We start from the raw sequence: 23,320 nt of genomic DNA on the forward strand, positions 1-23,320 counted from the left end.
GGTTCGGAAAATGGGTCACGTGACTCGAAGATTGCTACACGGGCTTCGATACATGGGTTTAGGTGAGTTTTTGTTGAATAACTTGAGATATGCTAGACCTTTTAAACTCGTTACATAGGATTGGATGAAGTATATTGATATCAATAGATATTAAACTGCATTATATATCACGGTGGTGATGGTGGTGGTACTCAAATTGGATTAATGATCGATTTCTAGGTTTATTGTAGACCTAATTGGTCAAGATGTCGAAAGTTCGAATCTTTCAGGTTCTAATTATTATTGATCTAAACAAAAGTCGTTAGCTTTGAAATGAATTTGACTCGTTTATGATTTTAAAAATATATATAATTTTTTATGCAAAAAAAAAATTATGAAATTTAAAAAATGGTGAAAGATGTGAATGAGCAATTAAATTTTTATAATTAAAGGTGAATGAGTTAAGGTTGTAATTAAAAGAATATAAATAAATAAATAAAAAGAAGAATCTGAATCGTACGGCAAGCACGCATCCATCTGCCGCGCTGCGCCGCCCGGAGCATTTGACCATCCTTCACTTGCTCGTCGTCTTTGGAGTGGCTGATATTTTCTCAATTCCGGCTCCGACAGATCTCTCTTGCAGTCGCTTCGCTTTCTTCGGCTTTTTTGTTTTTCCCATTTCTGTGTCCGAATTTTACTGACCTGCTCAGGTACCTTCTCCACGACCCTAAATTTCTCATTTTCCCCTCATAGCATAAGCTTCTTCTCATTCTTTATTTGGTTGATTACAACTAGTCGGAACTAAACTAGAATGTGTTCGAATTATGAAAATTTCAAGCATCCGTTTGCCGTTAAGTTTTCAGCTTCCATTTTCATCGCTTGGATCCGACTGTAGATTAGCTCTTTGATGTTGTTGATATAATGATTTGAAGCTTGAGCAATAATTTGTGATATAGAAACTTGGGAAAAGGTGCTGACTGCAGGAAATTAAAGAAGAGGTTCAAATCCCCACCCCACATTTGTTGGACTAGAAAAGAACTAATTTCAACTTGATGATGCTGTTTCGACTTAGATATGTGTTTCTCTACATAATCAGAATTTTGAGACGCCATTTTCTTGGACTACGTTCTAACCCTACACTGTTACGTAATGAAGACACCTGTAGATGGTCAATATTCTAAGCTGGGGCTCTAGGGGAATTGAAACTGGATCTTTGATATGCTCCATGATTTTTATATTGAAGGCTTGAGGGTTTTCTGAAAGTCTTCGATTCTGAAACTATCATAAGTCAGATAGTTATATTATCAATTACTTTTTGGATTCTTTACAGTTTTATTTACTTATATAATTAATTTGTTTATAATTACTTAACTTCCCAGTCTACTTTTACCTGAAGTGTTCTTAATGTTGTATGGATTAACATGTGTCATTGCCACTTTTTATTGATCGGTGATTCCTACCTGGTATTCTGTTTATTCCTGCAGATTAATTTACAGCTACTGAGTGGACTTTTTGCTACCGAATTGTCCGTTATATTTCCATTTTATGGGAACCGAGGATTTCATTGCATTGCCAGCTTCTGGTGATTTTGGAAATGAAAATGAGAGTAATGAATCTCTTAGTTTTAATGAAACAAGAGAAGCTTCTTCTCAATCAAGCGTTTTGGAGTGCAAGGACAATCCTGCAAGCATAGAGAAGGTTGAGCTTGCAGATAATGTGCAGTTGGAAGATATGCGTTGCATACCCCAATCTGGCCTTAATGATGAAACACAATGTTCTGAATCAGATATGGAAATTGAGGATTTGAATAACCTCCCAGATTTAAGTAAGACTAGAAGTAGAAGTGAGAATCATAAAATACGGAGTGAAGCCGAATACCTGCCAGTCAACTCTGTAGATGAGAATATACTACCAAGCAGAGAGCCCTTGCAGCAGAATGAGCTTCATTTAAGATCCGAAGATGTTTCTCATGCCGAAAGTAAAAAAAATCAGAAGGATTTGGTTGACAATTCATCCTTCTCGAAAACTAGTGGTCTATTGACTCTAGCCACTGGAGTTTCCATTGAGAATGGTTCGGCCCCATCCCATCATCATGGAGGCCCCAGAAAGATTCACAAGAGTGATGGTAGTTGGACTTTTCTTCCCGAATCCATCTCCTTTTATGATTTACTTTCAAAAACTAATCTATCGGTTTTTTTTACCATTTTTAAAGGTTTTTTTACCATTTTTAAAGGTGTATCCCCTTTTTTACCATTTTTCTACTTATTCAGCAATATTAGGTGTCAAAAAACCAAGGATGGCCATGGATGAGCAACAACCTTCAGTGCACATCGTGTATACTTCTTTAACAAGGTTGGTTGTGTAACTGCTTCTGCAAAAATGAGCCTATTTGTTCAATTTAATAAAAATTATATTTTATTGTATTTGAGGAACAGGCATCATTGCCAAAAAGTGTAAAACATGGTGATTTTGTTTGAATTACGGTTTTTAAGGGATTAGAGTGCTAACAGTGGTACTGGATAGAGAACTTGCATCATTTGAATTTGATACAACCGAATGACTAATTATTGGTGAGATGAAGCAATTTTCTGAAATTGATTTGTCTTGAAGCCTATATAAATTTTAAAATGTCAATGAAAGTCGTTCTCTTATTTTGAAATTGTCATCCAGTTAAAAATGTTTCTTCCTTTCCTTAAAAACGACCATTTTTTTAAACCATATCTGTACTGATCCTATTGGAAACTGATTCTCTTATTAGAAAAAATTAAAATTTAATGTTGGTCGAACAACTTATAGAGAACTATGTTCAACAACTGAATTTGTAAGTACCTAACTAGATTCATTTTCTTATTGTCAGAGATAGTAAACAAAAGCTGGATGAATTATTAAAGCAGTGGTCTGAGTGGAATGCTCAACGAGGTTCTCCATCACAAGTAAACCTCATTCATCAGTGCTGCTTGGTTTGCAGCTATCTTCTCTGGCTTATTGTTTAATTTGTTGGTTTACACAATCTTGTGGAATTTAGAATCAACTCTTTTTCATCTGATTTTGTCGAATAGTTAAACTGAGGTGTACTCATCTGTGGGCAAGTGTTTTTCTGTTAATGGTTTTTCTTCACAAGTGATTTTTTCTAAATTTAAAGTTCACTATCTTGAGTGATTTTTTGGACAATGTTTGTTTTTGTCAAGTTTCTTGAAATGAGGTTATTTTATTATCTTTGATTTTGAATGAAGAAGCGAGCGAGCCACCAGTGATTGTCTAGTGTTCAAAGGGGTAAGTTATAGATTAATGAGGTGGTTATCCTCTAGTTGTTCCTATAAAATAATGAAATCCCTGTGTGGTGTGCCCGAGGCTTGCCTCGAGGCAAGACTCTTGCTTTTAGCCTTGAGACTTACACCTCCTTTGAACCACAAGAGACTTGCACCCTTGTAAAAGTGCAATGAGGCTTATAAGTCTATGCCTCAGGTTATGATCAGAAGAATAATATTAATTTATCTTGTTCTTCAAAAATATAAAAGTTTGAGTGACAATATGAACTATTACTACTTTTTTGGTATTGAGACTTTAAATGTATTGAAGTCAAAAATTTATATTATAAGCCAACCCTATAAATGATTATAGTAGTGAGGTTAAAGTATCCTTTTAAAATTTTGGTTTAAGTGGCAATTGACGGATTTGTTCATTGGATGAGTTTTTTGTCTGTGTTTCTGTGTGTTCGTTGTGGTGGAGGGGTGGAGAAAGCTAATTGAACTTTTCTGTTTCTCTGTTCAGGGTGATAAAGAATCTGAAAACCTAGAATCTGGAGAAGAGACCTTCTTTCCTGCTCTACGTGTCGGCACAAAGAAGACTTCAGCAGTGGTGACTTTCTATCTCTTTGTTCATTAACGTTTATATTTGAGCTTTTTGACCTATGTTTATCTCGATCTGAATGGTGTTTCTACTTTTGGGTTTAGTTAGCAGCAGTTTTCTACTTATATCTTTTATGCTGAATCTTAAGTTAAGAGGAAATGTTCTAATTTGGACTTCCCTTTTTCATTCTTTTTCTCTATCCCCTGTGTGGGAAAAGATAAACTAGAAGTTCTTCTAGGAGCTTAACTCTTGAAACTTTCTTGTTTTGTGTTTGTATGACCACAGACCATCATATTTGAAAATTTGAATTGCTGGTAGCAATTAAAGCAGGTGTATGGATAACTAGGCTACACATAAAGTTAATGCCAATAACAACATGGGGACGTTTTGATTCGCAATATGAGAACATGTTGATAAACTTTCTTTTTGTTTACTTTATTATCCTTTATTCAGTTTGATGCTGGAGACAAACTAAACCTATTTTCCTTTTATGGTTCGTTCTACGTATGTTATTTTGTGGTAAAGAATTTGTGAATTATTCATTAGCTTTTCCTTCCTCTCTTGTTTTTTTAGCTACTTCCTGAATTTTTCTTCTTAATCATTGGTTTAACTGCAGACTTTCTGGATTGACAACCAAACAAGTGAACAGCAGCAAAATTTTGTTCCTATAGATGATAATTCGGTGCCGCTATACGATCGGGGATTCACTTTGGGACTGACTTCAGCCAATGATTCGAGTAATGCGGAAGGGTAAATTCTCTTTATTCACCACTGTTGATGGTTAAAGTTAACAGCAGGGGACAAGCAAATCTAAAGAATGAGGCAGCTTTATATTAAAATAAAATCTAGTCCTTGATTTCCTTGTTTTTCATGGCAATGGAAATGAAAGGATTCTTCATAATAGTTTTATCTTTTTAGTTTTGCAAAGTACATGAATACTAATATGGGCTTATTTATACTTGGTTTTGTGTCTTTCCATTAGTGCTTTTTTAATCGTTACCCTTTTACTACTACACTTTGAACTTGTTGTTTTTTTTTTTTTTTTTGTTCTTCTTTTTCTTTATTTTCTATGGAAAACTTTCTAGAGGTCAGAAGATAATTGATGATGCTAGCCGTTGTTTCAATTGTGGTTCTTACAACCATTCCTTAAAGGATTGTCGAAAGCCTCGAGATAATGCTGCTGTTAATAATGCTCGCAATATGTATAAAAAACATAATAGCTCTGGCTCCCGGAATTCAACTCGATATTATCAGAGTTCACGTGGCGGGAAGTATGATGATTTGAGGCCAGGAGCTCTTGATGCTGAAACACGGCAACTGTTAGGTCTCAAGGTATTATAACTATCTTGTTTTTAAGAATTACTTCCTTCATGGCTTGTCATGGAGTTACTCGGGCTGTATTCTTCTGATGTGGGTTGACACCTTTCTGAGCTTCTATTCTCTTTTGCCTTGCTGATAGTTTGTCCTTTTGGATCTTAAGGGTTCCTCCTGATGATGGAAAATTAGGAATTTCGCGAGGGCTTAGGTTATCTCTGGATCTGTTTGGCTCTTGACTGTCATCTGCCATAAATAAACAGTCATTTTAGATCAAATAAAACCAAAATTTAGAAATTGATAAAGATTGGCATATGGTTTGAAAATCATATGCATAATTCAGTAGTGATTTTACTAATAGGAAATTTTGATTTTTGAGTTGGAATCAATATGTGGCTATGTTTTTTGATATGCCTTTCACTATTCAGGAGCTTGATCCACCCCCTTGGCTTAACAGAATGCGAGAGCTGGGCTACCCACCTGGATATCTAGGTAATTACATTAAGTTATCTGTGCTGCTTTGTCTTCAATCTAGTCATTTTAATGTTTTTATTGCCTTCCAATGTTCTTTTATTTTTATCAATGAGAGGTAGCTCTTCCGTTGAAAAAAAGAACATGTTTCAAAATCACTCTCATGCAGTAAAAACTTGTTTGTGTTTTAAGCTAAATATAATTTCCCACTAGAATGATTACTAGGATAAAAAAAAAATTAACCATTATAAAATAACAAACAAGAAATTAATAAATCTATTATGATCTGCAATGTTCTGTTCACTATTTAATGGCAGTAAAAACTTGTGATCTTTCAGATCCGGAAGATGAGGATCAGCCATCAGGGATTACAATATATGCTGATGAGAAAGGTGACGAACAGGAAGATGGGGAAATTACTGAGCCAGAGTACCGTAAACCAGGAAAGAAAATGAGCGTTGAATTTCCTGGAATCAATGCTCCAATCCCAGAAAGTGCAGATGAAAGACTTTGGTCTGCTGAACCTTTGAGTTCAGATCTCCCTAGAAAGCGGTCAAGCCAGCGCTTGAACCATCACATAGAACATGATGGGAGGGGAAATGATCACCATCAACAACGTTGGTCCCGGGACTACCGAGATTACAGGCCTCCCGGTGTTGACTCGGTAAAAAGTCCTACCATCTTCACTCCAAGGTATGGCGGTCACGAATCTAGTTATGGCTCCCGTAGTCCAAGAGATAATTTTTCAACATCAAGGAGCCAAAATTTGGGGAGGCTCCACTCGGATAGAGGTAGAAAAAGCCCACGGCTTGACGATGATTACTCGAGATATGGCTCTTACAGTTCCTCCCCGTTTTCGCCACCTAGAAGACGCTGATATTTGGGAATCAACAGATTCTGTAGAAACAAACATTCTGAAAGAATTGTGGGTGTGAAGTAGACTTGACGTTTTTATTTCAAAGCTGGTGAAGAATATTTAACCTTGCAGGCAGTTGACAGAGGAAGTTTCTGAAACAAACGAGAGATAGAACGTGTATAAAAGAATCATAGTTTGGTGAAACTGAGACATTAGTTGATGAATTTGCACCTTCTGTTGTATATGGGTTATTCACTTAGAGAGATAACTGAATATCGAGAATACTACATCGAGATGACAGGATTCGACAGGAACATTCTTTTGAATGATTCTCAGGTCGGACCAAAAATATGATTTTAGGTGAGGGAAAGACTAGCATTGTTTGTTTCATTCGAAAAAAACCGTATAGTCCGAAGAACGAGTTGTAGTATCATTTATCTTATTGTGTTATTACCAGGATGGATCTTCAATTGTCCTAATGAGAACAACTCATCGTCAGCAAGTAATACTCAAAAGAATCGTACTCGATTCGACTCGAAGTACAGTTCAGTTTTGGCCCTTCTGTTCATAATGCAATCATTTTCAAACAAGATGAACAGAAACAATTGTTGTAGAAAGCAAGAGGAGAGCAAAATCTTAATAGATCATCCCACAAAAACCGTCTACCAAACACATTTATTGTAGAACAAGGGTGAGAAAGGGAATCAAATCAATAAGGTTAAAACAAAATCATTCAAGAACTAACATAGAGGCAAACATTTTGATACAAACAAATTTCGGGGGCATAGCCGAGAATCCACGGGTCAGCGGCTACCGTAACGTCAAATAACTAGCGCTAAGGATAGAGAGTGTCAATATATAAAATGGCTGGAGTATCCTGAATCCTAAAAGAAGAAAAAAAGAGGGGGAAGGAAGTAGAAAGCAAATCCCCCTGCCCTCACAAATTCGTAGTTCTAACTACATTTGAATTCTTGTTACACATCCTAAACCTTCTCTCCCTACCATCATCAAATCAATCCTACACAAGTTGACCCACTTACCCATCTTCAACAGTCAACATTATTATAAGAAGGGCAGGTCAAATGGTCACGTTGTGAAAAAGGTCCACAGCTTCTTCCCTATGGAAGCTTCACCTGGATGTTCCGACTCTTCTTCATCATCATCATCATCTTCATCACAAGATTCACTTTTGTATTTCCCGCGATCGCCGTACTTGCCTGCAATTTCCGGTGACCCGTTCACTTCTTCACTCAGAGATACCATATCAGTTGAATTTTTCGACGTACCAGCAATAGTGACATCTTGATTATCTCCAACAGTACCACACTGCACAATAAAAGACCATGACATTAACTAACGATCCCCAGAGTTGAATCAGCATTCACATTGCTGCATCATTGAGTGTCGAGGGAAAGGCCAAAACCAAACCGAAGTTGAGACAAATTAAAACGATCGAAATGAAAGAACGACATAACCTATCTCCTATACAGATTGGTTTTTCTAGGGAAAAGAACTCGATAAGAAATAAGCTTCAGTATTGCAAATGGAGTACACGCTTTAAGATTAAAGAAGAATATGCAAGACTAATATGAACGAAAAAAGATAAAAGACGAGCTCATATACTGAAATTAGACGAACATTGAAAGAAATAGAGGTTCAAAATCATGATGCTCAACAAGAAACTAGGATTGAACCGTACCCTTACAAGGTAAGTGCTTCCAGCATTGTCGCTGGCAACCCCCATTGATGGTGTAGGACGAGCTTTTGAATAGTGAACGTCTTCCTCTGTACGATTAACAGGAGCATCTTCTTCATTTCCTTTACTAATGTTAGATGGGTCTTTAGAAGCACCTACACTGAATAGATTAAGTAGCAAAAAACCCAAATCAGATGAAAGACAAATTATAACTTGTCTTAAAATGGCATCACAAAATTAAAATGTAGAGTAAAGATCAATAACTTCAAAGGGCCATGCACATATACATAGTTTTTTTCAGGCAGGTTGGGTTGGGGCTATGGGAAGGTGGGTGCCACCGTAACCACGCATATGCACCATAACACGAATTAGGGGCATGGGTAGGGTGACATGGTGTAATAATCTAGCCTATCAGTTTTTTTTTTTTTTCCCCTAGTTCTCCCTACATAGATAACAAAGGAACAATCAGAATCTTACGCTTTAGTTCGCCGGAGATTGTATCGTTTTTCGGGAGCTCGCACAGCGGGGACAGCCCTCTGTCGCCTTTTCCGTGGTTGACCTTCAACAACACTGCCAGAGCGTACCTCACTGTCATCATTATCATTCTCACCCATGATTTGAGATGAATTAGCGTGTGTTCTCTTCCTCAAATTCCTTCGTGTGCCTTTGCCAGCAAGACTAGATTCATCCCGACTCTCATTATTCAGCTGACTAGAATCCTCAGCATTTCCATTTGGATACTCAACCGTTTGCTGAAGTTCCCCAATTATAGCCTTAGATTCTTCAACAACCGCCTTAACAGAGCGAGTTCTACTGATTTTAGGCTTTTCTCTCCTGGGACGTAGTTTTCGCTGATTTACTACCCTTGTGGCAGAAGGTTGGGAATCAACTGCAACTTCTGGTGCCTTACTATTAACGTTACTTTGATCATCAGTTGAAAGATTCAGGCTTGGTTCAACCTCCCTGCCACTAACATCAGACTGAACTCTCTTGTCGTCAAGAGAATCACTTGCAATTGCAAGAGATAACTCTGCCTCCTCTTCACTTGCAGATACTCTCTTGGAAGGTTCGGCCGGAACATCATGTTCGTCTGATATTGGTGCCTCGTCATCATCCTGTTTCTCAAATGCTGGAGATGCAATCTTTTTACTTGGAGAGAACTTAAAAATCTTAGACGTGCACTTACGAAGCCAAGAAATGGTTCCACTAGAAGTATGAGGTGTTGGACCAGCTGCGCCTGGAGTCAGTTCACCATTTCGCACATCAGAAATACCCAGAGTTCCACCTGGAGACACATGCAGTCCTTGAATTTCCATATATCTATCAGGAAGTCCGGGCAGATTAAGAACATCAGCATTTTCAATACCACCCAAAGATTGTAAATCTGAAAGCACAAACTCAGATGCAGTTTCCCCACAGTTCTTGCAGGTCATGAGTTTGTCAACATATGAAATAAAGCGATCTCTCTCCTCCACAAGCCGTTCTCGCTGGTTTTTCAACTTATTGCTAAGTTCGAGAAGCTCTTCAATGTCCTTACGTATCTCAATTCTCTGCTTTTCCAAATGTTCTTTATTAGCTTCAGCTTCCTGTTTTTCTTTATCAGTTTTGAGTCTCTCGAGTTTCAGTTCCTCCATGTCTCTTCTAGCTACATCTCTTAAAAATTTAATATTCTCCAACTCTCTCTCCTTCTCTTCCTTAAACAATTTCTCTTTCTCACGGAATTCTCTTTCCATTTCTTCGACCCGATTCTGCATGGAAGATTCTAGTTCTCTTTTTTGTAGTTCAAAATCATGCAACATTTGGCTTCTATCACTTTGAGCTTTTTCAGCAATGGCGGATTTCTCATGCTCCATACTAGCTGCAAAGGATTCTTGGGCTAACTTTAGATCTTCCTGCTCCCTAAGGATATAAGCTTCAGTTTCTGCTCGCTCATTTCTCAACCTTTCCTCCTCAGAGAAGATCCTTTTTTCAAATTCTTCCTTTTGCTGCAAAAGAGTCTTCTGCTCTTTCTCAACCTGAGCTCTTTTCTCATCCAGCTCTTCCCATTCTCTCTCAAAAGTTTCTTTCTGCTGCTTCAAATCCTCTGCTTCCTTCAGCAGTAGTTCTTTCTGTTCCCTGTACTTCTCTATCTCTTGTTTCAATTCAGACTGCAAACGGAGGAAATCAGACTTCTCTGTCTCACTCACTTTAAGACTTTCCTTCTCTTCATGTAATTTCAACAGTTGTGCTTCATTCTCCGCTCTAATCTTCTCCACTTCAGCCATTAAACTGATCAGATCCTCTTTATCAGTGAGCAATTGTTTCTTCTCTGCCTCAAGCTTCTTCTCCTCAGTTTTCATTGACTTCTCTCTTTCTTTCAAAGCCTTGAGCTTTGTATCATAGTCTGCCTCTTTCTCCTTGAACTTCTCTGTTCTCTTTTCGAGTGCCTGCTCTCTTTTAGCAACCTTTTCCTCCATGTGCTTGATTTCAGCTTCCTTTTTCTCCACTTCAGACACTTTGTTTTTCAATTCTTCATCTAAAGATTTTCTCTTTTGATCAATTTCCAGCTCAAACTCAACTTTCTTTGCATCTAAAATGGCATTGTGTTCATCAAGAAGTTTTTGAATCTCAACCTGTTCACATTGCAGTGGTTAAAAATACAATTAGACTATTTCAAATGTTACCAGGTACTGTATTTCTCTTCTTTGGAAATAAAATTTGACGATGAAATCCCTGAGAAGAGTAAAAGAGGCTACTTTCCCTTAACATATACCAGGGTTCAGTTGATATCAACCAAAATCAAACTAATCCGATGAGCATTAAAACCAGTTCGGTCGAACTTAGCAACTACCAATCTTTCATAGGAGATAAAAATATATTATAACTCAAACAAAATCAAACCAGTTTGATCGAAAAAGAGATGCATTCAGAAGCTGCCATAAAAAACTATACGGTTCTCACGTAGATTCCATACAGCAAGTGGAGTGACAAAACTTACCTTTTCACGAGCACTAAGCTTTTCTTCTAACACAAGTAACTCCTTCTCTTTAATCTCCAAAGTAACTTTCAATGCATCGGATTCCTGCATCCAGAAGAAACAGTAATATTAAAACCTGTAAATATAATTCACTGCGTATCTGTTGGTTGCTTGAAGAAAGGTACTAGCCTGCTCTTTCAAAGCTATGTTAGCTAGCCTACTACTTATATCTTCTTCTTTCCTTTTCAGAGCTAAATTAGCAGACTCAATTTTCTTCTGAGTCTCTTCAAGATCTCTCTCTTTCTGTTTCACCATCCTATCATTCTCATTAGCCCTCTCCTCTCGCTGATTAAGAATTGTTTGACCCTTGGCAAGCCTCTCTTCTGCATCTTGCTGCTTTCTTTCCCATTCCCGTAAATCATCGCGCTGTTTAGACAATGTAGCCTCGAGAGCTTCTCGTCTAACAAAAGTCAAAATTGAAAACATCATTTTAAACTTGTGTACTTTTGGTTCTAGAGAAAAATTACAAGAATGCGATAAGATTTAAGACAATTATCTGAGAATGGTGCATACTCTGCATTGAAGGATAGACGATCCCTCCTAAGTGCACCTTCCCGAGCCTCCAGATCTTGCAGCTTCCTTTCCACCTCTGAGTTCTTCCGGCTCACCTCAGCAAGTTTTGCATCAGCAGCACGAAGTTTTGCCTCCACCTCCAAAGATTTTTCTTCAATGCTAGTTACTAAAGCATTGGCTTCAGATAGCTTTGAGTCACCTATGAACTTAATTTCAGCATTTTCTGCACGCATCTCACGTAAAGCCTTCTCCAGCTGCATGGAAATATTTCACATAACAGCAATTCAATCATTAAGTAACCCCGAAAAGACCTCTGAAGAGAGGAGTGCATATGCAGGTGGACAGGCTCATTTAATGGGAATGCATTTACCTATACAAATTATACACTAGATAAGGGAAAATGAGTTCAAACAATTCAAGCCCTCATCCTCAAGACCCCGCTTTCCCTAAATAGAAAGAAAAGGAGAGAACTTGAAATATAGTCCCGCTAATGCAAATGGTCATATGTAGAACAGTAAATATACATTTCATTAAATTGTATGGAACATCCCCCTTCCCATGATCATCTCTATCCAAATAATTTCCTTCCCTCCCTTCTTCAAAAATCACTCATTGAAACATCAGTCAATACGATCCCATCGGGTAATCTTAAATACTTTTTTCTCGAAAAAAATGAGCTTACGTGGAAATAGGAAAAAACATAAAACGTTAAAAACAGAGTCAATACGATCCCATCAGGTAATCTTAAAAGCCATCATTCCAGCAGGCAGAAACCAAGGTAGTTCATTCAAGTACCCAAAAGGACTCAAGCCAGTACAATGTCCCAACTGGAACTTACACTACAAAAATAACCAAATTTGCAGTTAGGCTATTACCTAATACACAAATCTCCAAAGTCATACATCTTTACAAAGTTCCATTAACAAGATGCAAATAGAAAACATGCCAAAAGGTAGGAGGTTAATAATAAGACCGATAACGAGAGAGGAATGTCAAAGCGAATTGACACCATAGGGATGCAAATGATATGTTAATAAACAAGATACAGAAAGCTAGGGCCTTACATCAAGAACGCACTCCTTCTCAACCCCCAATGCCTTTTTTAAACTTTCCTCTTGCTTTTCAGCATCAGATATTGCAATCATATGGGCCATTTGTTCTCTTTTGATAGTGTCGTTTGCTTCAGCCAATGCTTGTTTAAGCTCTTCATATTTTAAAGCCCAATCCTTTTTCTCAATCAAGAGAAGCCCCATGTTGTACTGGTACTCAAAAAGCTGTTTAAGACGACAAAATTGGAAGAGAGTTACAAACTATAATTAGTTCACCTGACGCGTGGGTATTATGTAAAAATATACTGCTCCCAAACACCTGGCGAAACTCAATAAAGCTGAACTGGAAAAAGTTAAGATGCTTATAAATAAGAAACACCAGATCGGTAACTCCACGTTGCACCAAAAATTAAAAGAAGAAACCATTAGCTCATAATACTACATAAACCAACTTAGTTACATATCCTATTCTAGGGCCCGCAACTCCATTATCCACATAATGTAACTATACTATTGGTTTCCAATTCATGGCACAAGGCGAGCAAGAAACCATAAGAACAAACTACTTCAACTCTGAACGACATTGCGAAACAGATGCTCCTAAGTTATCTAAATTAACGAAAATAATCCACTTAAAGAAGCAAGTACATGAATAATCAACAAGATCGTGAACAAAATCAACTGACCTCGTTTTCAAGTCTCGAGATCTTCTCAGCAAACCCTTCTTGGTCCAAGGCGGCCGCCTCAGCCGACCCCACAAACATGTCTCTCCCATTTTCAACTACAGTACCTGAAAGAGGCGTCGCAGTTTCACCAAAAGCAACGGTCTTCCCCTTGATCCCATCACCCCTGCGGCTCAAGTTAGGAGTAACAGAGTTAGGATTCGAGGCAGAACCGGCTCCACCCTTCTGGGCCCCGGTCTTGGGCGTGAGGGGCCAACCAGACCAAGCCTTCTGCGGCGTAAACATCACGAAACTCTCAACAGCACCAACTTCGGAACTAAACCCAATTCCAGGGATCGTGAATTCAACTTCATAAGCGTGCGAAACCCAAAATTCAACGGAGGGTGGGCACAAAAACCCTCACAACTCCCCAAGACTCGAACTACTAACCCCTCAACCCAAAGATACAAAGAAACACACGAGGAGATTCAAACAAGATACGTAACGAATAATCCGTTAGCCCAAACCCACCGCAAGCGAAGCCCCCGAATTCNAATCTAATCCAAATAACCAAATCAAACAAACTAAACTTGAAATCAAACCCTCAACCTTCCGCGTATTCCAGTTCTATTAAGAACGCCCTAGGCCGGACGTGAACGGAATTCCCAAATTCAGGCGAAATGAAGATTTGAAATCCGACAACGTCTCACAAATCGAACCGATCCCCCCCCTCTCTCTAATCTTTCTATCTATCTATCTCCAGCCTGCCTTTGTGCGCTTTTGTGCGGACCACTTGTTTATTTCTACGGGCCCCGACCGCAAACTCCACCCCCAAATTACCATCTTACCCTTCTCTACTTTTTAAATTTAAAATTCATTTTCCAAATATGTATTCGATAATTATCAGATTTTTTTTTTTTTTTTTTTTTAAAATGACCCTTTTACGTGAAAAATTAAGAAGGAAAATACTCTCTTATAATTTTCTATTTATTTTATAAACCTCACTCTATTTTTAAATATTTATTTTATGAGGAAAAAAAAAAGTTGATAGACGCAGCAGCCAACCTCATTGACCAGGAAAACTCCACGCCGCCAGGGGTAGTTTAGGAATTTCACAGACCAAAAAAACCCACATCAGAGACGCCGCTGCCTTTTCCAGTTCGGAGCGTGCGAGATTCAGTGCATTGTACGCGCTGACGAAAGTACCCTCGGAGGAAAAAATGGCCGTTGGGTGAGAAAGGGGTAGTAAATAGAAGGAAAAGGGAGGGGTAAAAATGAGAAATGGGAGAAAGTACACGTGGCAAATGAAAAACAAAAAAAAAAGTTAAAAAAGGAAGGGGAATTCCACGGTGTACTGGTAGAGGAGGGGTTTGAAAAAGGTTTGAAGGAAGGTGGGAAGGAAGATAAGAATTAAGAACAATTACATATTATTAAATATATTTTTTCTCCAATTATTTATTTAAATATATTTTTGTCCCATGTGATTCCCTTTCTTTTTCATGTTCCCAGCCATCATTTTCCATCTCCCTTTAATATATTTATTTATTTATTTTAATTTAATTTAGTTATGAGTTGGACGTGAATGTGCTGAGTCAACTTTATTATTTTAATTTATGTTTTTTCTTATTTTTAATATTATTTTAATTTTTCGGGTATATTATATCTAATTAACTTAGTAAATTTTTAAAAAAATGTCAATTAAATCAACAATTTTATTAACTGGTTGTTCTATTTATATGGTTGACTTTATCTTGTTTGACCGGTAAATAAATGTTTTTAGTAATAATATCATATTTAGATTAATTTAGAAAATGAATATCCATAAATCGAGTCTTGAAATATGACGTAATCAAGAAGTAGTCTTCTCATACACAAAAAAAAATTTCCTTTCAAAAGATGCTTTGCCCAAACTTGATTTACCTTCATACACAAGAATAGAATCCAAATTAAAAAAGTATTTAGTTAAAAATTAATGAATAAATAATAATTAAATGCTAATTATTATTATTATTTGCAGTATAAGTACGATGTAGTATTAAAATTTATTAATTATAAAGGTGAAAATAGATTTGGTGAAGGGTGGCAATAAATATTTTCAACGTCTACACCCATTAATTCTAAAAGGTTAATTAATATTTTCGGTATCTAACACATTAATTCGAAAAGGTTAATTAATGATTATGTTTAGGACCATTCTATGCCTATAAATTTGTCATCTTTGTCATGTGAAACGTAAAATTATAATCCAATAGGTGAACAACTAAAATTAATTGAAAATATGAACCGTTCAACTAATAAAGACATTATGAAATCCACATCGTTGGAGAGGAGAAAAGTGTAGTGAGGATGTTGGCCTTGAAGGGAGTGGATTGGAGAGGAGACGAAACATTTTTACAAGGGTGTAAAAACTCCTAACAGACTCATTTAAAAATTTGGAGGAGAAGCTCGAAAGAAAAAACCTAAAGAGGACAATATTTGCTAACGGTAGACTTGGGTTGTTACAGACATATAAATCCGACAAAATCGAGGTTTTGTTAACCTACTTTACAAATCCGCTCCGCTCAATTCGGTCTATTTGGGCACCATACTAACTAAGAAGGGGTCATTAATGTTTAGTCAACAGTCAACAATATTGAAACTTCATGTTGTGGTGAACATCCAAAGCTTCTTTGCTATTGAAACTTCACCTGGATGATTTGACTCTTCTTCATCTTCATCTCCAACTTCCTCACAAGATTCACTTTTGTATTGGCCAGGGTTCACGTCCTTGCCTGCTTTCACTTCCTCACTCAGAGATACCATATCAGTTGAGTTTTTGGACGTGCCAGCAATAACATCGTCTTGACCATCTCCAACTCTCTCATGCTGCACAATGAAAGACCAGGACATTAAATTATCAATTACCAGAGTTCAATCAGCAAAAACATTGATTCATCATGAGCCATGCCACAGTTGGCAGCTGATAGATACAACATTGAATGTAGGATGGAAGGTCAAAACCAACCGAAGTCGAGACAAAATGAAATAACGACATGTATCGAATGGTTTTTTCTAGGGAAAAAAAGCGATACGAAATGAGTTTCCGTAGTGCGAAAATAGAAGTCAAGATCATATACAGAGTCTAGACAAACATTAAAGGAAATACAGGTTCGAAATCGTGACGCTCAACTAGATACTAGGATTAAACCGTACTCTTACGAGATGAGTGCTTCCAGCACTGTTGCTAGTGACCCCCATTGATGGTGTAGGACGAACTTTTGAATGGTGAACGTCTTCCGCTGTACGATTAACAGGAGCATCTTCTTCCTTTTCTTTATTAACGGTAGAAGGGTCCTTAGAAGCACTGAAAAAAATCAAATCAGATAAGATAAGTTAATAACTTGTATGAAAATACATATCAAAACTAAAATGTATAGAGGGCATGGGTAGGGCATTCGTGGTGTAACGACCTACGCCTTTCAGTTATTTTTTCCCAGTTTTTCCAACCTAAATAACAAAGGAACAATCAGAATCTCACGCTTTAGTTCGCCGGAGATTGTATCGTTTTTCGGGAGCTCGCACAGCTGGGGCAGCCTTCTGTCGCCTTTTTCGTGGTTGAACTTCCACGACACTGCCAGAGCGTACCTCACTGTCATCATGATCATTCTCATCCATGATTTGAGATGAATTAGCGCGTGTCCTCTTCCGCGAATTCCCTTGCGTGCCTTTGCTAGCAAGACTAGATTCATCTCGACTCTCATTCAGCTGACTAGAATCCTCAGCATATCCATTTGGATACTCAACCTGTTGAATTTGCTGACGTCCCCCAACTATAGCCTTAGCATCTTCAACAACTGCCTTAACCGACCGAGTTCTACCGACTTTAGGCTTTTCTCTCCTGGGACGTAGTTTTCGCTGATTTGCTACCCTTACGTCAGAAGGTTGGGAATCGACTGCAACTTCTGGTGCCTTAGTAACAATGTTACTTTGATCATCAGTTGAATTCCGGCTTGGTTCAACCTCCCTGCCACTAACATCAGACTGAACTCTCTTGTAATCAAGGGAATCACTTGCAATTGCAATAGATAACTCTGCCTCATCATGTTCATCTTTCTTTGGTGCCTCATCATCCTGTTTCTCAGCTGGAGATGCAATCTTTTTACCTGGAGAGAACTTAAAAATCTTAGACGTGCACTTACGAAGCCAAGAAATGGTTCCACCAGAAACACGAGATTTTGGACCAGCTACGCCCGGAGTCAGTTCCCCGTTTCGCACATCAGAAATACCCAGAGCTCCACCAGGAAACGCCTGGAGTCCTTGAATTTCCATGTATCTATCAGGCAGTCCAGGCAGTCCAGGCAGATTAAGAACATCAGCATTTTCAATACTATCCAAATATCGAAAATCTGAAAGCATAAATGCAGATGCTGTTTCCCCACAGTTCTTGCAGGTCTTGCGTTTGTCAACATATGACAAAAAACGATCTCGCTCCACAATAAGTCGTTCTCGCTGGTCTTTCAACTTATTGCTAAGTTCGAGAAGCTCTTCAATGTCCTTACGTATTTCAATTCTCTGCCTTCCCAAATGTTCTTTATTAGCTATAGTTTCCTGCTTTTCTTTCTCAGTTTTAAGTCTCTCGAGTTTCAGCTCGTCCATTCCTCTTCTCGCAACATCTCTTAAAAACTTAATATTCTCCAACTCTCTCTCCTTCTCTTCTATAAACCGCTTCTCTTTCTCACGGAATTCTCTTTCCATTTCTTCCACTCGATTCTGCATGGCAGATTCGAGTTCTCTTTTTCGTAGTTCAAAATCATGCATCATTCGACTTTTCTCACTTCGAGCTTTTTCAGCAACAGCGGATTTCTCATGCTCCATACTAGCTACAAAGGACTCTCGGGCTAACTTTAGATCTTCCTGCTCTCTATCGATATAAGCTTCCGTTTCTGATCGCTCATTTTTCAACCTTTCCTCCTCAGAGAAGATCCTTTTTTCAAATTCTTCCTTTTGCTGCAAAAGGGTCTTCCTCTCTTGCTCAGCCAAAGCTCTTTTCTCATCCAGCTCTTCCCATTCTCTTTCAAAATTTTCTTTCTGCTGCTTCAAATCCTCTTCTTTCTTCAGCAATAGTTCTTTCTGTTGCCTATACTTCTCAACCTCTTGTTTCAATTCTGACTGCAAAACAAGAAAATCAGACCTTTCTGTCTCGCTCACTTTAAGACTTTCCCTCTCTTCATGTAATTTCGACAGTCGTGCATCATTTTCGAATCTAATCTTCTCCATTTCCGCCTTTAAACTTATCAGATCCTCTTTATCAGTGAGCAATTGTTTCTTCTCCACCTCAAGCTTCTCCGCCTCCGATTTCGTAGCCTTCACCCTTTCTTTCAAAGCTTTGAGCTTTGTATCATAGTCTGCCTCTTTCTCCTTGAACTTCTCCGTTCTCTTTTCGAGTGCCTGCTCTTGTTTCCCAACCTTTTCCTCCATGTGCTTGATTTCAGCTTCCTTTTTCTCCACTTCAGACACTTTGTTTTTCAATTCTTCATCAAATGATTTTCTCTTTCGATCAATTTCAAGCTCAAACTCGACTTTCTTTGCATCTAAAATGACATTGTGTTCATCAAGAAGTTTTTGAATCTCAACCTGTTGACATTTCAGTGGTTAAAAATAAAATTAGACTATTTCAAATGTTACCAGGTACTGTATTTCCCTGAGAAGAGTAAAAGAGGCTACTTTCCCTAACATATACCAGGGTTCAGTTGATATCAACCAAAATCAAACTAATCCGATGAGCATAAAACCAGTTCGGTCGAACTTAGCAACTACCAATCTTTCATAGGAGATAAAAATATATATTATAACTCAAACGAAATCAAACCAGTGTGATCGTAAATGAGATGCATTTAGAAGCTGCCATAAAAAACTATACGATTCTCACGTAGATTCCATACAGCAAGTGGAGTGACAAAACTTGCCTTTTCACGAGCACTAATCTTTTCTTCTAACACGAGTAACTCCTTCTCTTTAATCTCCAAAGTAACTTTCAATGCATCGGATTCCTGCATCCAGAAGAAACAGTAATATTAAAACCTGTAAATATAATTCACTGCATATCTTTTGCTGTGCTTGAAGAAAGGTACTAGCCTGCTCTTTCAAAGCTATGTTTGCTAGTCTACTACTTATATCTTCTTCCTTCCTTTTCAGAGCTAAATTAGCAGACTCGATTTTCTTCCGAGCCTCTTCAAGATCTCTCTCTTTCTGCTTCACCATCCCGTCGTTCCCATTTGCCCTCTCCTCTCGCTGATTAAGAATTGTTTGACCCTTGGCAAGCCTCTCTTCTGCATCTTGCTGCTTTCTTTCCCATTCCCGCAAATCATCGCGTTGTTTAGACAACGTAGCCTCATGAGCTTCCTGTCTAACAAAAGCCAATGTTGAAAATACCATTTTAAAATTATATTTTTTTGGTTCTTGAGAAAATTACAAGTTTATCAGAGAGGAGTGCGTACTCTGCATTGAAGGATAGACGATCCCTTCTAAGTGCACCTTCCCGAGCCTCCAGATCTTGCAGCTTCCTTTCCACCTCTGAATTCTTCCCGCTCACCTCAGCAAGTTTTGCATCTGCAGCACGCAGTTTCGCCACCACTTCCAAAGATTTTTCTTCAATGCTAGTTACTAAAGCATTAGCTTCAGCTAGCTTTGAGTCACCTGTAAACTTAAGTTCAGCGTTTTCTGCACGCATCTCATGTAAAGCCTTCTCCAGCTGAATGACAACATTTCACATACCAGCAGTTTAATCAATAAGTAACCCAGGAAAGAGGACCTCAGAACAGAGAAGTGCATATGCAGATGGACAGGCACATTCAATGGGAATACATATACCTAGAAAAATTATGAACTAAATAAGGGAAAGTGAGTTCAACTAATTAATGGTACGATATTGTTGTCCACTTTGAGCATAAGCACTCATGCCTTTGCTTTGGGCTTCCCCAAAAGGCCTCATACCAATGGAGATGTATTCCTTACTTATAATCCCACGTTCATTCCCTAAATTAGCCAATGTGGGACTCCCTCCCAACAATCCTCAACAAAATCGATAGGATACACAAGATATGTTAGTAAACAAGATATAAAAAGCTATAGCCATACGTCAAGAACGCACTCCTTCTCAACGCCCATTGCGATCTTTAAATTTTCCTCTTGCTTCTCAGCATCAGATATTGCAATCACATGGGCCATTTGTTCTCTTTTAAGAGTGTCATTTGCTTCAGCCAACGCTTGTTTAAGCTCATCATATTTGTAAGTCCAATCCCTTTTCTCAATCAAGAGAAGCCCCATGTTGTATTGGTACTCAAAAAGCTGTTCAAAGCGAAGAAATCAGAAGAGAGTGTGAGCCACCTTCTCCTAACTCATCTAAATTGACAAAAAATAATCCACTAATAGAACCAAGAACATGAATATTCCACAAAATCGTGCACAAAATCAACTAATAACCTCGTTTTCAAGTCTGTAGATCTTCTCAGCCAACCCTTCTTGATCCAAGGCGGCCGCCTCAGCCGATCCCTTGATCCCATCACCCCTGCGGCTCAAATTAGGAGTAACAGAGTTGGGATTCGAGGCAGAATCGACTCCAGACCAAGCCTTCTGCGGCGTAAACATCACGAAACTCTCAACAATTCCACGGATCGTGAGTTCAACTTCATAAGCATGCGAAACCCAAATTTCGGTGGGTGAACACAAAAACCCACACAGCTTCCAAGACTCGAACTACAAAGAATACTAAATCCTTAACCAAAACAATGAAACACACACGGGGATTTAAACAAATTAAGCAACGAATATTCAGTCAGCCCTCACCCGACCCAGTCGAAGCCGCCGGAATTCCGTCGCGAACACAAAACAGAAGGAACTTCCAAAATCAAACCGCTAACCATTCGTGTATTCCAGTTCTATTATGAGCGCCAAAGGCCGGACGTGAACAGAATTCCGAATGTCCGGGCGAAACGGAGATTTGAAATCCAACAACGTCTCACAAAACGAACCGATCCCCTCTCTAATGTTTCTCCATCTCCAGCCTCCTTTGGCGCGCTATTGCGCGAACCACTTGTTAATTTCTACGGCCCCGCCGCAACTCCACGCTCAAATTACCATATTACCCTTCATTACCCGATAAATTTAAACTCATATTAATAACGTTCAATTTTTCAATAATTCTAAACAAAATTAATGGGTTAAAATAGTAAGGAAAATTTAAAATTAATTTATTACATAAAAATAAAAAATAAAGACACTCCAAATCTATTTTATAACGAAAGAGGAAAATATTTTTTTCTTTAAAAAAAAAAAAGAAAAATATCAAATTTTCTACTATTAAATTATTCGAATATAAAATGTGACGGAGATAGAAGATATTTTTACCTAACAGAAAATTATTATATTAACTAATATTACTTTATTTTATAAAATATAATAAATAGAAAAATATATGCAAAAAAATGTTTGTAAATGGGGCAAAAGCTTCAAAAACACGTCCATCATAGCCGGGGGGCAGTTTAGTAATTACACAGACGGAAAAAACTGTATCCGAGACGCCACTGCCTTTTCCAGTTCGGAGCGTGCGAGTTCCAGTGCATCGTTACGCTGACGAAAGTACCCCTGGAGGATAAAATGACCGTTGGGTGAGGAAGGAGTTGTAAATAGAAAGAAAATGGAGGGGTAAAATGGAAAATGAAAGAAAATGCACGTGTCAAGTGAAAAAGTGGGGGAAAAAATGGGAATGCCACGGTGTACTTCGTTGGAAAAGATGAGTTGGCGGATAAGAGTTACGAACAATTATATATTAATTATTTTATTTTAAAAAAAGTTATTTTGTCTCAAAAAAAAATATTCTAAAGACCTTAATAATATTTTGTAATTTTTCTAAAAAATTTTAAAATATACTTACGACTGCACATCAATTTTTAATAGTGTTTCAAAATTAATTTTTAATTTTTTTTAAAAATTGCATTTATCCTTTTTTTTTTAATTTAAAAAATTCCCTCGAATTAATAATTAAAATGACAGCTGTACGTAATCAACATTTTTAATTAGTTCTATATATTACAAAATTTTTCAAGGACATTCGTCCAGTAATGTCAGAGTTATCCAATAATCAAATTCCAACCACGCAGAATAAATTATTGGACCAGTCGAGTCGTGACACGTGTCCCGCCAGCTTGGATAAAAAATTATCATTGGAAATATAGCCTTGTAATTATAAATATCCAAATTTAATTAATTTTTATCAAACTTAATAAAATAATAATATATTTTTATTTAAAAATTCTACCGTATGAATAATAACTAATTTTTGTTTACAAAAATTAGGAATAAACTAATTTAAAAACTTTATAGAAATTATGAAAATTAAATGTTAATATTTTAACCAATCAAATATTTCCAATTATTGTAAGAATCCTCGTTTTTTTTGCCGTTGGAATATACTATTTTTCTATTTTTTTAAATTTATACAATTTTAGAAGTTTTTCCAAAATAAAATAGGTCAATTAATATGGTATAATTCATATTATAATTAATATGAAAATTTTGACACTAATATCATAATAAAGTGAGAAATATATATATATATATATATATATATATAATTTTGCTATAACTTTTTTTTTAATTTAATAGTTAGTCAGATTTGAGTCTTATAAGATATCAATTATCATTTAAAATATTAATTTATTTAATTATTTCTTATTGGCTGTCATAAAATTTATTTTATGATTGAACGGATAAAACGGACACATAAAATTTATTTTATGATTGACCGGATAAAACGGACACAAACTTATATTAGGTAGAAAATAAAATAATTATTACGGAAATTATTGGACTTGTAACATTTTAATATGGTATTAAAGTATACCATACTTGATCAAGATATATAATGCTATTATATAT

General features: G+C 37.2%; 2 protein-coding genes across 2 annotated transcripts; one reads left to right on the top strand and one right to left on the bottom strand.

The window, feature by feature from the left end:
• Nucleotides 1-483: 483 nt before the first annotated feature.
• Nucleotides 484-6,939, top strand: LOC111808824. Its single transcript, XM_023695024.1, has 9 exons — nt 484-689; nt 1,464-2,104; nt 2,250-2,331; nt 2,837-2,912; nt 3,751-3,837; nt 4,445-4,578; nt 4,914-5,160; nt 5,571-5,634; nt 5,952-6,939. Exons 2-9 carry the CDS (start codon nt 1,525-1,527, stop codon nt 6,488-6,490), a joined length of 1,809 nt encoding a protein of 602 aa, XP_023550792.1. The 5' UTR covers nt 484-689; nt 1,464-1,524; the 3' UTR covers nt 6,491-6,939.
• A 222-nt stretch (nt 6,940-7,161) lies between these two features.
• On the bottom strand, nt 7,162-21,423 carry LOC111809328. Its single transcript, XM_023695770.1, has 16 exons — nt 20,867-21,423; nt 20,522-20,731; nt 19,882-20,135; nt 19,520-19,790; nt 19,351-19,434; nt 16,923-19,018; nt 16,598-16,748; nt 16,048-16,270; nt 13,430-13,824; nt 12,759-12,968; nt 11,695-11,948; nt 11,311-11,581; nt 11,143-11,226; nt 8,643-10,777; nt 8,169-8,325; nt 7,162-7,795 (listed from the first exon to the last, which is right to left on the bottom strand). Exons 1-16 carry the CDS (start codon nt 21,029-21,031, stop codon nt 7,556-7,558), a joined length of 7,200 nt encoding a protein of 2,399 aa, XP_023551538.1. The 5' UTR covers nt 21,032-21,423; the 3' UTR covers nt 7,162-7,555.
• Between the last annotated feature and the right edge of the window lie 1,897 nt (nt 21,424-23,320).

This window comes from Cucurbita pepo, chromosome LG13 (assembly GCF_002806865.2).
Source record: "Cucurbita pepo subsp. pepo cultivar mu-cu-16 chromosome LG13, ASM280686v2, whole genome shotgun sequence".
Lineage (NCBI taxonomy): Eukaryota > Viridiplantae > Streptophyta > Magnoliopsida > Cucurbitales > Cucurbitaceae > Cucurbita > Cucurbita pepo.